This window comes from Oncorhynchus nerka, linkage group LG11, assembly GCF_034236695.1.
Source record: "Oncorhynchus nerka isolate Pitt River linkage group LG11, Oner_Uvic_2.0, whole genome shotgun sequence".
In the NCBI taxonomy this organism is placed as follows: Eukaryota; Metazoa; Chordata; class Actinopteri; order Salmoniformes; family Salmonidae; genus Oncorhynchus; species Oncorhynchus nerka.
In genome coordinates, this window is record NC_088406.1 from 12,891,676 (window position 1) to 12,906,420 (window position 14,745).

The following is a 14,745-nucleotide window of genomic DNA, read 5'->3' on the forward strand; positions in this document are numbered from 1 at the left end:
AGTGCCGTTCATAGTTCCGTATGCATGACGTCCTGACAATTCTATTTAAGATACAGTAAAACACAGTTTGCATGTTGATTCATTTTGCCCCATATCATTGTATCATCACAGGAGAGAGAGAGTCTGTGGAGAGAGAGGAGATGGGCCTACACATTCCCTACTACCCTCTCCCAGAGGAAATACAACAGGTACTTCACATACTACACACACACACACACACACCACACACACACAAACACACACTACACACACACACTACACACACACACACACACACACACACTACACACACACACACACTACACACACACTACACACACACACACACTACACACACTACACACACTACACACACTACACACACACACACACACACACACACACACTACACACTACACACACACACACACACCTACACACACACACACACACACAGTCTCCTTCCTTTCTGGAGTGATTCCCGTTGTAATGTTGCCCTTCGCAGCCCTGTGTGCACCGCCTGTTTGTCTCTTCTGTCAGTTTCCGGATGTTCCCAGAGAGAATTAGAGGTAGCTGTGAACAACAATGGAACCCGACCACAGTGTGAGAGTGGCCATTCCGTGCCCACAGACAGACAGCCTGTCCCCCCCTGCCCCCTCCTCCCCGTCTCACCACACAAAGGAGAGGCTCTGGGAAACTGGGTTATCCTATTTTAATCGTGCGATTTTATGGCAGAGTTCCACCTCTCTCTCTCTCTCTCTCTCTCTCTCTCTCTCTACCCATCCCTCTCCCTCCACTTAGATTTCAATCAGCTTGTAAAATACTGGATGTTCTGGGCTTAGACCCCTGTGAAGAAGACTTCAGCTCCATTTATTGGATAGAGAAAAAAATAAACGAATGAAAAACAAAAAAACAAAGCTGAACAGACAACATGTGCCAATGTGGGAATAATAAGGGGTGAAATAACATGCCCATAGTGCTGTTAAGCCTGGGGACGTGGGGGTCTGCACAGTGGTTTAACGGTGGACCGCTGAGAGGGAGATCACACAGCACACACACTTCTAAACTCCTCTGTGCTTATGACAGCTGTCACAAAGTGATAGGCCTATCTATTCTGTTTTTATTTTCATTTTTAAATGCTATTATTTGAAATTACTTGCCACCTTTATATGTGCTAATTGCCTTGTTTTCATTCTGTGGTTATTAATTAAACCATTGGTGCTGTTAATAATGACAAGACAGCAGCAAGAATCCATCACAGCATGGTAGAAATAACACCATTTCTTAAATTGTTGGTAAACTAGGTTAGAGTAGCACCTGTTGGTAAACGAGGTACCTTAGTACGTTAGGGCAGCACCTGTTGGTAAACCAGTACCTTAGTACGTTAGAGCAGCACCTGTTGGTAAACCAGTACCTTAGTACGTTAGAGCAGCACCTGTTGGTAAACCAGTACCGTAGTACGTTAGAGCAGCACCTGTTGGTAAACCAGTACCGTAGTACGTTAGAGCAGCACCTGTTGGTAAACCAGTACCTTAGTACGTTAGAGCAGCACCTGTTGGTAAACCAGTACCGTAGTACGTTAGAGCAGCACCTGTTGGTAAACCAGTACCTTAGTACGTTAGAGCAGCACCTGTTGGTAAACTAGGTACCTTAGTACGTTAGAGCAGCACCTGTTGGTAAACTAGTACCTTAGTACGTTAGAGCAGCACCTGTTGGTAAACCAGTACCTTAGTACGTTAGAGCAGCACCTGTTGGTAAACCAGTACCTTAGTACGTTAGAGCAGCACCTGTTGGTAAACCAGTACCTTAGTACGTTAGAGCAGCACCTGTTGGTAAACCAGTACCTTAGTACGTTAGAGCAGCACCTGTTGGTAAACCAGTACCTTAGTACGTTAGAGCAGCACCTGTTGGTAAACCAGTACCTTAGTACGTTAGGGCAGCACCTGTTGGTAAACTAGGTACCTTAGCACGTTAGAGTAGCACCTGTTGGTAAACCAGTACATTTACATTTACATTTACATTTAAGTCATTTAGCAGACGCTCTTATCCAGAGCCTTACGTTAGAGCAGCACCTGTTGGTAAACCAGTACCTTAGTATGTTAGAGCAGCACCTGTTGGTAAACCAGTACCGTAGTACGTTAGAGCAGCACCTGTTGGTAAACCAGTACCTTAGTACGTTAGAGCAGCACCTGTTGGTAAACCAGTACCTTAGTACGTTAGAGCAGCACCTGTTGGTAAACTAGGTACCTTAGTACGTTAGAGCAGCACCTGTTGGTAAACCAGTACCGTAGTACGTTAGAGCAGCACCTGTTGGTAAACCAGTACCGTAGTACGTTAGAGCAGCACCTGTTGGTAAACCAGTACCGTAGTACGTTAGAGCAGCACCTGTTGGTAAACCAGTACCGTAGTACGTTAGAGCAGCACCTGTTGGTAAACCAGTACCGTAGTACGTTAGAGCAGCACCCGTTGGTAAACCAGTACCTTAGTACGTTAGAGCAGCACCTGTTCGTAAACCAGTACCGTAGTACGTTAGAGCAGCACCTGTTGGTAAACCAGTACCTTAGTACGTTAGAGCAGCACCTGTTGGTAAACCAGTACCGTAGTACGTTAGAGCAGCACCTGTTGGTAAACCAGTACCTTAGTACGTTAGAGCAGCACCTGTTGGTAAACCAGTACCTTAGTACGTTAGAGCAGCACCTGTTGGTAAACCAGTACCTTAGTACGTTAGAGCAGCACCTGTTGGTAAACCAGTACCATAGTATGTTAGAGCAGCACCTGTTGGTAAACCAGTACCTTAGTACGTTAGAGCAGCACCTGTTGGTAAACCAGTACCTTAGTACGTTAGAGCAGCACCTGTTGGTAAACCAGTACCTTAGTACGTTAGAGCAGCACCTGTTGGTAAACCAGTACCTTAGTACGTTAGAGCAGCACCTGTTGGTAAACCAGTACCGTAGTACGTTAGAGCAGCACCCGTTGGTAAACCAGTACCGTAGTACGTTAGAGCAGCACCTGTTGGTAAACCAGTACCTTATTACGTTAGAGCAGCACCCGTTGGTAAACCAGTACAGTAGTACGTTAGAGCAGCACCTGTTGGTAAACCAGTACCTTAGTACGTTAGAGCAGCACCTGTTGGTAAACCAGTACCGTAGTACGTTAGAGCAGCACCTGTTGGTAAACCAGTACCTTAGTACGTTAGAGCAGCACCTGTTGGTAAACCAGTACCTTAGTACGTTAGAGCAGCACCTGTTGGTAAACCAGTACCTTAGTACGTTAGAGCAGCACCTGTTGGTAAACCAGTACCTTAGTACGTTAGAGCAGCACCTGTTGGTAAACCAGTACCTTAGTACGTTAGAGCAGCACCTGTTGGTAAACCAGTACCGTGGTACGTTAGAGCAGCACCTGTTGGTAAACCAGTACCGTAGTACGTTAGAGCAGCACCCGTTGGTAAACCAGTACCGTAGTACGTTAGAGCAGCACCCGTTGGTAAACCAGTACCTTATTACGTTAGAGCAGCACCCGTTAGTAAACCAGTACCGTAGTACGTTAGAGCAGCACCTGTTGGTAAACCAGTACCTTAGTACGTTAGAGCAGCACCTGTTGGTAAACCAGTACCGTAGTACGTTAGAGCAGCACCTGTTGGTAAACCAGTACCGTAGTACGTTAGAGCAGCACCTGTTGGTAAACCAGTACCTTAGTACGTTAGAGCAGCACCTGTTGGTAAACCAGTACCTTAGTACGTTAGAGCAGCACCTGTTGGTAAACCAGTACCATAGTATGTTAGAGCAGCACCTGTTGGTAAACCAGTACCTTAGTACGTTAGAGCAGCACCTGTTGGTAAACCAGTACCTTAGTACGTTAGAGCAGCACCTGTTGGTAAACCAGTACCTTAGTACGTTAGAGCAGCACCTGTTGGTAAACCAGTACCTTAGTACGTTAGAGCAGCACCTGTTGGTAAACCAGTACCTTAGTACATTAGAGCAGCACCTGTTGGTAAACCAGTACCTTAGTACGTTACAGCAGCACCTGTTGGTAAACTAGGTACCTTAGTACGTTAGAGCAGCACCTGTTGGTAAACCAGTACCGTGGTACGTTAGAGCAGCACCTGTTGGTAAACCAGTACCTTAGTACGTTAGAGCAGCACCCGTTGGTAAACCAGTACCGTAGTACGTTAGAGCAGCACCCGTTGGTAAACCAGTACCTTATTACGTTAGAGCAGCACCCGTTGGTAAACCAGTACCGTAGTACGTTAGAGCAGCACCCGTTGGTAAACCAGTACCTTAGTACGTTAGAGCAGCACCTGTTGGTAAACCAGTACCGTAGTACGTTAGAGCAGCACCTGTTGGTAAACCAGTACCTTAGTACGTTAGAGCAGCACCTGTTGGTAAACCAGTACCTTAGTACGTTAGAGCAGCACCTGTTGGTAAACCAGTACCTTAGTACGTTAGAGCAGCACCTGTTGGTAAACCAGTACGTTAGAGCAGCACCTGTTGGTAAACCAGTACCGTAGTACGTTAGAGCAGCACCTGTTGGTAAACCAGTACCGTAGTACGTTAGAGCAGCACCTGTTGGTAAACCAGTACCTTATTACGTTAGAGCAGCACCTGGTAAACCAGTACCGTAGTACGTTAGAGCAGCACCTGTTGGTAAACCAGTACCTTAGTACGTTAGAGCAGCACCTGTTGGTAAACCAGTACCGTAGTACGTTAGAGCAGCACCTGTTGGTAAACCAGTACCTTAGTACGTTAGAGCAGCACCTGTTGGTAAACCAGTACCGTAGTACGTTAGAGCAGCACCTGTTGGTAAACCAGTACCTTAGTACGTTAGAGCAGCACCTGTTGGTAAACCAGTACCTTTAGTACGTTAGAGCAGCACCTGTTGGTAAACCAGTACCTTAGTACGTTAGAGCAACACCTGTTGGTTAGAGCAGCACCTGTTGGTAAACCAGTACCTTAGTACGTTAGAGCAGCACCTGTTGGTAAACCAGTACCTTAGTACGTTAGAGCAGCACCTGTTGGTAAACCACGTTAGAGCAGCACCTGTTGGTACGTTAAGCAGCACCTGTTGGTAAACCGTAGTACGTTAGAGCAGCACCTGTTGGTAAACCAGTAAGTACGTTAGAGCAGCACCTGTTGGTAAACCAGTACCGTAGTACGTTAGAGCAGCACCTGTTGGTAAACCAGTACCTTAGTATGTTAGAGCAGCACCTGTTGGTAAACCAGTACCGTAGTACGTTAGAGCAGCACCTGTTGGTAAACCAGTACCTTAGTACGTTAGAGCAGCACCTGTTGGTAAACCAGTACCTTAGTACGTTAGAGCAGCACCTGTTGGTAAACCAGTACCTTAGTACGTTAGAGCAGCACCTGTTGGTAAACCAGTACCTTAGTACGTTAGAGCAGCACCTGTTGGTAAACCAGTACCTTAGTACGTTAGAGCAGCACCTGTTGGTAAACCAGTACCTTAGTACGTTAGAGCAGCACAGACATGCAGGACTTGTTTCTCCTTGGCTCATGGATAATTGATGAGGAGTAGAGTTAGCTAGCTAGCACATTTAGATAGCGTGTTGTGTTTTACCCCTTGGCTGCCCCCTGCACTCTGTGTCTGGGTGTGTATCTAAACGGGTCACGGAAGGGTTGGGAGGAGAGACTGAATTCCACTCCCAGGCCTCTAGTCAGGTCAGGGTCACAGACAGGCTCAGTATGAGTGATCACCTTGATTATGGCATGCATCACTTGCTATAGGTCTATGCTATACATGACACATTACGTAGAACTATACTTTATGTATTCATACAGGACCATCAGACCATCGAAATGTCAACTCTACGGTGATATACTGTCGATTGCCTACAGAGTGCTATACAATTCACTGTGTTAGATCATGCAGACTGTAGAGTTTAGCAAAGTCACCCTGACATGATCTGTCTATGAAGTGGTACAGAAGTAAACTTTCTCTCCCTCTCTCTGTTCTGCTCCGTGTTTACAAACACAGGTAGATTCCTCCTGTCTTTTCCCCGCCTTTCCGTGCCTCTGTCTGTTGACCACCCAAAGGAGATCTCTTTTCCTCTCGTTCACCTTCCATCCATCCATTTTTCATGTGAGCGTGGCAAACTCTTCCAGAGAGAGAAGAGAGACACACAGGAGGTCCCACTGAGCCACACCATGGTGCCTCTCTCTCTCTCTCCCTCTCCCTCTCCCTCTCTCTCTCTCTCCCTCTCTCCATCCCTCGCTCCCTCCATCTCTGAATAATGGATAGTTTAAAACCAGACACACTCCTCCTTCTTCCTCTTTCGTACCTCAGGAGGTCAGGGGATAATGGTAGCACTTGTGTTATGTGTTCACTATGATTAGTGTAGCCCCCCACCCCGCCCCATCTCTCTGTGAGTCTCTTTCTCCACATCTCCCTGTCTCTCTCCATTCCACTCACTCTCACTTTGTCTGTCTTTCTCTTTATTTCTCTAGTTTATTCCCTCTCTCTCATGTGCCTCTACCCCTCCTCTAATGTATATCAGCTCTATCAGCTCTGTCAGTCATGTAGGGTATAGTGTCAGTCCTGCAGGGTATAGTGCCAGTCCTGCAGGGTATAGTGTCAGTCCTGTAGGGTATAGTGTCAGTCCTGTAGGTCCTGTAGGGTATAGTGTCAGTCCTGCAGGGTATAGTGCCAGTCCTGTAGGTCCTGCAGGGTATAGTGTCAGTCCTGTAGGGTATAGTGTCAGTCCTGTAGGTCCTGTAGGGTATAGTGTCAGTCCTGCAGGGTATAGTGTCAGTCCTGTAGGTCCTGCAGGGTATAGTGTCAGTCCTGTAGGGTATAGTGTCAGTCCTGTAGGTCCTGTAGGGTATAGTGTCAGTCCTGCAGGGTATAGTGTCAGTCCTGCAGGGTATAGTGCCAGTCCTGTAGGTCCTGTAGGGTATAGTGTCAGTCCTGTAGGTCCTGCAGCGTATAGTGTCAGTCCTGTAGGTCCTGCAGGGTATAGTGTCAGTCCTGTAGGTCCTGCAGGGTATAGTGCCAGTCCTGTAGGGTATAGTGTCAGTCCTGTAGGTCATGTAGGGTATAGTTTCAGTCCTGCAGGGTATAGTATCAGTCCTGTAGGGTATAGTGTCAGTCCTGTAGGTCCTGTAGGGTATAGTGTCAGTCCTGTAGGTCCTGCAGGGTACAGTATCAGTCCTGTAGGTCCTGCAGGGTATAGTGTCAGTCCTGAAGGTCCTGCAGGGTATAGTGTCAGTCCTGTAGGTCCTGCAGGGTATAGTGTCAGTCCTGTAGGTCCTGTAGGGTATAGTGTCAGTCCTGTCCGTCCTGCAGGGTTTAGTGTCAGTCCTGTAGGTCCTGCAGGGTATAGTGTCAGTCCTGTAGGTCCTGTAGGGTATAGTGTCAGTCCTGTCCATCCAGCAGGGTATAGTGTCAGTCCTGTAGGTCCTGCAGGGTATGGTGTCAGTCCTTTAGGGTATAGTGTCAGCCCTGAAGGTCCGGTAGGGTACAGTAGGGTAGGGTACAGTATCAGTCCAGCAGGATATAGTGTCAGTCCTGCAGTGTATAGTGTCAGTCCTGTAGGTTATAGTGTCAGTCCTGTAGGGTACAGTGTCAGTCCTTCAGGGTATAGTGTCAGTCCTGTAGGTCCTTCAGGGTATAGTGTCAGTTCTGTAGGTCCTGTAGGGTATAGTGCCAGTCCTGTAGGGTACAGTGTCAGTCCTGTAGGTCCTTCAGGGTATAGTGTCAGTCCTGTAGGTCCTTCAGGGTATAGTGTCAGAGTCCTGTAGGTCCTTCAGGGTATAGTGTCAGTCCTCTAGGTCCTGCAGGGTATAGTGCGAGTCCTGTAGGGTATAGTGTCAGTCCTATAGGTCCTGTAGGGTATAGTATCAGTCCTGTAGGTCCTGTAGGGTATAGTGTCAGTCCTGTCCGTCCTGCAGGGTTTAGTGTCAGTCCTGTAGGTCCTGCAGGGTATAGTGTCAGTCCTGTAGGGTACAGTGTCAGTCCTTCAGGGTATAGTGTCAGTTCTGTAGGTCCTGTAGGGTATAGTGCCAGTCCTGTAGGGTACAGTGTCAGTCCTGTAGGTCCTTCAGGGTATAGTGTCAGTCCTGTAGGTCCTTCAGGGTATAGTGTCAGAGTCCTGTAGGTCCTTCAGGGTATAGTGTCAGTCCTCTAGGTCCTGCAGGGTATAGTGTCAGTCCTGAAGGTCCTGCAGGGTATAGTGTCAGTCCTGTAGGTCCTGCAGGGTATAGTGTCAGTCCTGTAGGTCCTGTAGGGTATAGTGTCAGTCCTGTCCGTCCTGCAGGGTTTAGTGTCAGTCCTGTAGGTCCTGCAGGGTATAGTGTCAGTCCTGTTGGTCCTGTAGGGTATAGTGTCAGTCCTGTCCATCCAGCAGGGTATAGTGTCAGTCCTGTAGGTCCTGCAGGGTATGGTGTCAGTCCTTTAGGGTATAGTGTCAGCCCTGAAGGTCCGGTAGGGTACAGTAGGGTAGGGTACAGTATCAGTCCTGCAGGATATAGTGTCAGTCCTGCAGTGTATAGTGTCAGTCCTGTAGGTTATAGTGTCAGTCCTGTAGGGTACAGTGTCAGTCCTTCAGGGTATAGTGTCAGTCCTGTAGGTCCTTCAGGGTATAGTGTCAGTTCTGTAGGTCCTGTAGGGTATAGTGCCAGTCCTGTAGGGTACAGTGTCAGTCCTGTAGGTCCTTCAGGGTATAGTGTCAGTCCTTTAGGTCCTTCAGGGTATAGTGTCAGAGTCCTGTAGGTCCTTCAGGGTATAATGTCAGTCCTGTAGGGTATAGTGTCAGTCCTGTAGGTCCTGTAGGGTATAGTATCAGTCCTGTAGGGTATAGTATCAGTCCTGTAGGGTATAGTTTCAGTCCTGTAGGGTATAGTGTCAGTCCGGTAGGGTACAGTGTCAGTCCTGTAGGTCATTCAGGGTATAGTGCCAGTCCTGTAGGTCCTTCAGGGTATAGTGTCAGTCCTGTAGGTCCTGTAGGGTATAGTGCCAGTCCTGTAGGGTATAGTGTCGGTCCTGTAGGTCCTGTAGGGTATAGTATCAGTCCTGTAGGTGCTGTAGGGTAGAGTGTCAGTCCTGTAGGGTATAGTGTCAGTCCTGTAGGGTATAGTGTCAGTCCTGCAGGGTATAGTGTTAGTCCTGTATGGTATAGTGTCAGTACTGTAGGTCCTGCAGGGTTTTGTGTCGGTCCTGTAGGGTATAGTGTCAGTCCTGTAGGCCCTGTAGGGTATAGTGTCAGTCCTGTAGGTCCTGTAGGGTATAGTGTCAGTCCTGTAGGGTATATTGTCAGTCCTGTAGGGTATATTGTCAGTCCTGTAGGGTATAGTGTCAGTCCTGTAGGGTATAGTGTCAGTCCTGTAGGTCCTGTAGGGTATAGTGTCAGTCCTGTAGGGTATAGTGTCAGTCCTGCAGGGTATATTGTCAGTCCTGTAGGGTATAGTGTCAGTCCTGCAGGGTATAGTGTCAGTCTTGCAGGGTATAGTGTTAGTCCTGTAGGGTACAGTGTCAGTCCTGTTGGTCCTTCAGGGTATAGTGTCAGTCCTGTAGGTCCTACAGGGTTTAATGCCAGTCCTGTAGGGTATATTGTCAGTCCTGTAGGGTATAGTGTCAGTCCTGTCGGGTATAGTGTCAGTCTTGTAGGGTATAGTGTCAGTCCTGTAGGTCCTACAGGGTTTAATGCCAGTACTGTAGGTGCTATGTTGCTCTCCACAGGTGTCCCAGCCTTCCTCTGTGACATGAGCTGATGAGTTAAGCTGATTAGGTGAGGGTGTGTTCGTTCAGTTTCACCCATTACACTCACAAAAGTTCCAAAACAATAATGACATTTCAAATGTTATACTATGGGCAAAAAGTTGCCCAGTCACACATCTTTCTGCTGAATGGCACACAGTGGTATTTCACCCAGTAGATATGGGAGTTTTCTAATTATTTGTGGATCGGTGTAATCTGAGGGAAATATGTGTCTCTAAAATGGTGTGCACATAGGCAGACCTGGCTCTCCAGAGAAGACCGGCTATGTCGACCTTTCTCAGCAAAGCTATTGAGGCTAGTGGTTAGAGTGTTAGGCCAGTTAGAGTGTTAGGCCAGTTAGAGTGTTAGGCCAGTTAGAGTGTTAGGCCAGTTAGAGTGTTAGGCCAGTTAGAGTGTTAGGTTAGAGTGTTAGGCCAGTTAGAGTGTTAGGCTAGTTAGAGTGTTAGGGTAGAGTGTTAGGCCAGTTAGAGTGTTAGGGTAGAGTGTTAGGCCAGTTAGAGTGTTAGGGTAGAGTGTTAGGCCAGTTAGAGTGTTAGGGTAGAGTGTTAGGGTAGAGTGTTAGGCCAGTTAGAGTGTTAGGCCAGTTAGAGTGTTAGGGTAGAGTGTTAGGGTAGAGTGTTAGGCCAGTTAGATTGTTAGGCCAGTTAGAGTGTTAGGCCAGTTAGAATGTTAGGTTAGAGTGTTAGGCCAGTTAGAGTGTTAGGGTAGAGTGTTAGGCCAGAGTGTTAGGCCAGTTAGAGTGTTAGGGTAGAGTGTTAGGCCAGTTAGATTGTTAGGCCAGTTAGAGTGTTAGGATAGAGTGTTAGGGTAGAGTGTTAGGCCAGTTAGATTGTTAGGCCAGTTAGAGTGTTAGGCCAGTTAGAATGTTAGGTTAGAGTGTTAGGCCAGTTAGAGTGTTAGGGTAGAGTGTTAGGCCAGAGTGTTAGGCCAGTTAGAGTGTTAGGATAGAGTGTTAGGCCAGTTAGAGTGTTAGGGTAGAGTGTTAGGGTAGAGTGTTAGGCCAGTTAGATTGTTAGGCCAGTTAGAGTGTTAGGCCAGTTAGATTGTTAGGCCAGTTAGAGTGTTAGGCCAGTTAGAGTGTTAGGCCATTTAGAGTGTTAGGGTAGAGTGTTAGGGTAGAGTGTTAGGCCAGTTAGATTGTTAGGCCAGTTAGAGTGTTAGGCCAGTTAGATTGTTAGGCCAGTTAGAGTGTTAGGCCAGTTAGAGTGTTAGGCCAGTTAGAGTGTTAGGGTAGAGTGTTAGGCCAAGCGAAAGGTTGCTGAATCGAATCTCTGAGCTGACAAGGTCAAAATCTGTCGGTTTTCCCCTGAACAAGGCAGTTAACCCACTGTTCCCCTGTCGGCCGTCCTTGTAAATAAGAATTTGTTCTTAACTGACTTGCCTAGTTATATAAAGCTTACTCTATGCTCACTGAGTCTGTATATCGTCAAAGCTTTCCTTAAGTTTGGGTCAGTCACAGTGGTCAGGTTTTCTGCCACTGTGTTCTCTCTGTTTATTGCCAAATAGCTTTCTAGTTTGCTCAGTTTTTTTGTTACTTATTTACTACGTGTCAAGTAATTATCCTTTTGTTTAATTGTGTTGCTGTCCTGGGGCTCTGTGGGGTCTGTTTGTGTTTGTGAACAGAGCCCCAGGACCAGCTCTCTCTCTCTCTCAATTCAATTTAATTCAATTCAAGGGCTTTATTGGCATGTGTTAACATTGCTCGCTCTCTCGCTCTCTCTGAGGTCACTGCTCATACAGACAAGTAGATGACAGATAGTTACTGTCTGTAGTTGCTAACTGCCCCTGTCTGCTCCTGCCTGTTTGTTTCCGTGCTGTGCTCTGTGTGAGTGAGTGATCTGATGCGTGGTCATCTGTCGAGCGGGGCTGACATGCAGCCAAAGGTGATTCTTTCCCTGCGACTGCCCTTTCCCTGCTCCCACGCAAAGAGGCAAGGAGGCAGTGAGAGAAGCAGGAACACAGGGCTACTCAGCCAGGCGTCAAACATGCACCCGGTCTCCCTCTCCCTCACTCCCCCTCCTTCTCTTTACCCCCACCCTTCCCCTCTCTGTTGTGTCTCTGCTGGACCCCTAGCCTTGCTTCCCCCTGTCTCACCCTCTGACTGCACCTACCTTTTCCACTGTCTACTGTAACCCACATTCACCCCTTTGTACCCAGCAACACACACACACACACACACACACACACACACACACACACACACACACACACACACACACAGTCACACACACAGTCACACACACACACACAGTCACACAAACACACACACACACACACAGTCACACACACAGTCACACACACACAGTCACACACACACAGTCACACACGCAGTCACACACACACACAGACACACACACACACAGACACACACACACACACACAGTCACACACACACACACACACACACACAGACACACACACACACAGACACACACACACAGTCACACACACACACACACACACACAGACACACACACACACACACACACACACACACACACACACTTGCTCCATTTTGCTGTGTCCCCTCTTTTACCACACCACTTCATCTCTCCTTCCTATCTTCCACTCTGCTGTGTCCCCAGTGTCCCCTGTCCCTCCCTCCATTCGTCTCGTGTGATGTGTGGCACAGTGGGGTCCAGATGAGAGGAATCTATGTGTTGCTTCATGCAACACTGAGCACCAGGGGGGCGACAAAGCAGCAGTCACGAATCGCCGTCTCGCTCAGACACACACACTCACAGACACATGCATGCATGCTCTCTCTCTCTCTCTCTCTCTCACACACAGCCTCAAAGACATCATTTAGGGAAATTAGGAAAAAAGCAAGGATAAATCATTAACTACTTAATCCCTTCTTAAACGCTTGCGTGATCTGTCATTGTCTGTGATGCACAGAGGGAGAAGGAGAAAACGAGAGAGAGGGAGAAAAAAAAGAAAGAAAGAAAGAAAGAAAGAAAGAAAAGAGGAGGGGGGTATAAAACGAGAGAGACAGAATAAATGGATGAAAAGCAAAAGGAATACAAAGAGAGAAAATGTGATTCTAAAAAGAGGTAGTAGGATTCAGGTTGTGTGTGAGAACGTTTGAATTGTTTATTTAACCTTTATTTTAACAGGGAAAACACATTGAGACCTAAGTTTTTAAAGTTTTCTTTTTACAAATGTGCCCATGTATAATACAACATAAATATACACATTATACCCAAACATACTGTATATACACATTCAAATACAAAAACTCAGTCATGGGAAGCACAAATTTAACATCACAAATCACCCAGAAAAACAGTTACATTCCTCCACGAATACGCCCCAATCAATACTTTAAACTGAACGGCATGAAATGTATTCAGCATTTTGTTCCAGCAATATGGTGCATTAAAACTAGAAGTGGATTTACCTAGCTCGGTGGAGACCCTAGGAACGAACGGGTTAGGCAACTCAGGTGTCTATACTTCAACAGCAAAGTTAGATAAGACGGAAGTTTATGAAGTAGGGCCTTGTAAAACAAAAAGGGAGTAATGTAGAATAAAGTATGGGTCTTTAATGAAGTCCAGCCAACCTGTTGATGCAGGATACAGTGATGAGTATCAAAACTGGCCCCTAACAAAACAAAGGGCACTATGGTAGATGGGATGAGGTCTTTGGTTTTAGTGGGTTTTTCTCTAAATTCCAGGCCCATAATAACATGAGTTGATTAAACCGCAAAGACAATTTCAGGGTTAGCGCCATAATCCATCAGGCAGCTAAAAACCCCTAAGTGCCTGTGACCCCATCATGGAATCTCTAACAAGATTTATATGTGCAGTCAGTTGGGGACAGGGATGGGGACGGGTGTGTGTGTAAGGGTAGAGGGGTAGAAGAGGATGTGGAGAGGGGGGGAGGCGATTTGGGATGTGTTGAATTTACGGGAAGCTGCAGGGGGTCTTGATTTGGTTTTAGTAATGGCGGGTACATGGACAGTTGTAGAAATGGAGGCTGGTGGGAGTAGCTATTGGAGGATGGGCTCATTGTAATGCTGGAATATGTTTGATGTGTTTGATACCGTTCCATTTATTCCAACACAATGAGCCTGTCCTCCTATAGCTCCTCCCACCAGCCGCCACTGAGTTGTATTTAGGACAGATAGTAAAGATGGAGGGGTTCAATTTGGTATTTATGGTTGAGATTTAATGGCTGGATTGGGTGGGCAGGTTGTAACTGGGTTGTAACTGGTAGTGTGCAGATATGGAGAGGCGTGGTGGCTGTTGTGGGGAGCTAGATGGGTCAACTGTATTGATATGTTGAGGGTGAGATATGATAAGATAGGGTAGGATATGGTAGGGTAGAGAAGGATAGGATATGATAGGGTAGGGTAGCATAGCATATGATAAGATAGGATAGAGCAAGATAGGGTAGGGTTGGGTTGGATATGGTAGGGTTGGGTACGGTAGATAGGATAGGATACGGTTGGAAAGGGTAGGGTAGGATATGATTAGGTAGAATAGGGAAGAATAGAGTAGGATAGGGTTGGATAGGGTGGGGTAGTTTAGATTAGGGGAGAATAGAGTAGAGTAGGATAGGATCGGGTAGAATAGTATAAGGTAGGACAGGGTAGAAAATGGTAGGGTTGGTTAGGATATAATATGATAGGGTAGGATAGGATAAGGTATGATAGGGAAGGGTAGAGTAGGGTAGATAGGATATGGAAGGGTAGGGTTGGGTAGGATAGGATATGGTAGGTAGGATAGGGGAGAATACAGTAGGGTAGGTTAGGTTAGGATAGGGTAGTATATGATAGAGTAAGTTAGAGTAGGGTAGGGTAGGATTGGGTAGGATAAGGTAGAGTAGGGTAGGATGGGGTAGTATTGGATAGGGTAGGGTAGGAAAGGGTAGTGTAGGATAGGGTAGGGTGGGATAGGATAGGGCCTACCCCTATTCTACCCTATTCTACCCTGCTCTACCTAACCATATCCTAACCTACTCTACCCTATCCTATTCTACCCTAGGTTAGGGTAGGGTTCGATAGGGTAAGATCGAACATAATAGGGTAGGATGGGA

General features: G+C 46.9%; 1 protein-coding gene across 1 annotated transcript in view; it reads left to right on the plus strand.

Annotated features, from left to right (window-relative positions):
- lekr1 (Leucine-, glutamate- and lysine-rich protein 1) overlaps positions 1-14,745 on the plus strand; it is a 171,804-nt gene that overhangs the window by 8,596 nt on the left and 148,463 nt on the right. The window contains exon 2 of the mRNA XM_065024974.1: positions 112-188. Within this exon, the coding sequence (XP_064881046.1) occupies positions 112-188 (77 nt within the window). The remainder of the gene's footprint in view (positions 1-111; positions 189-14,745) is intronic.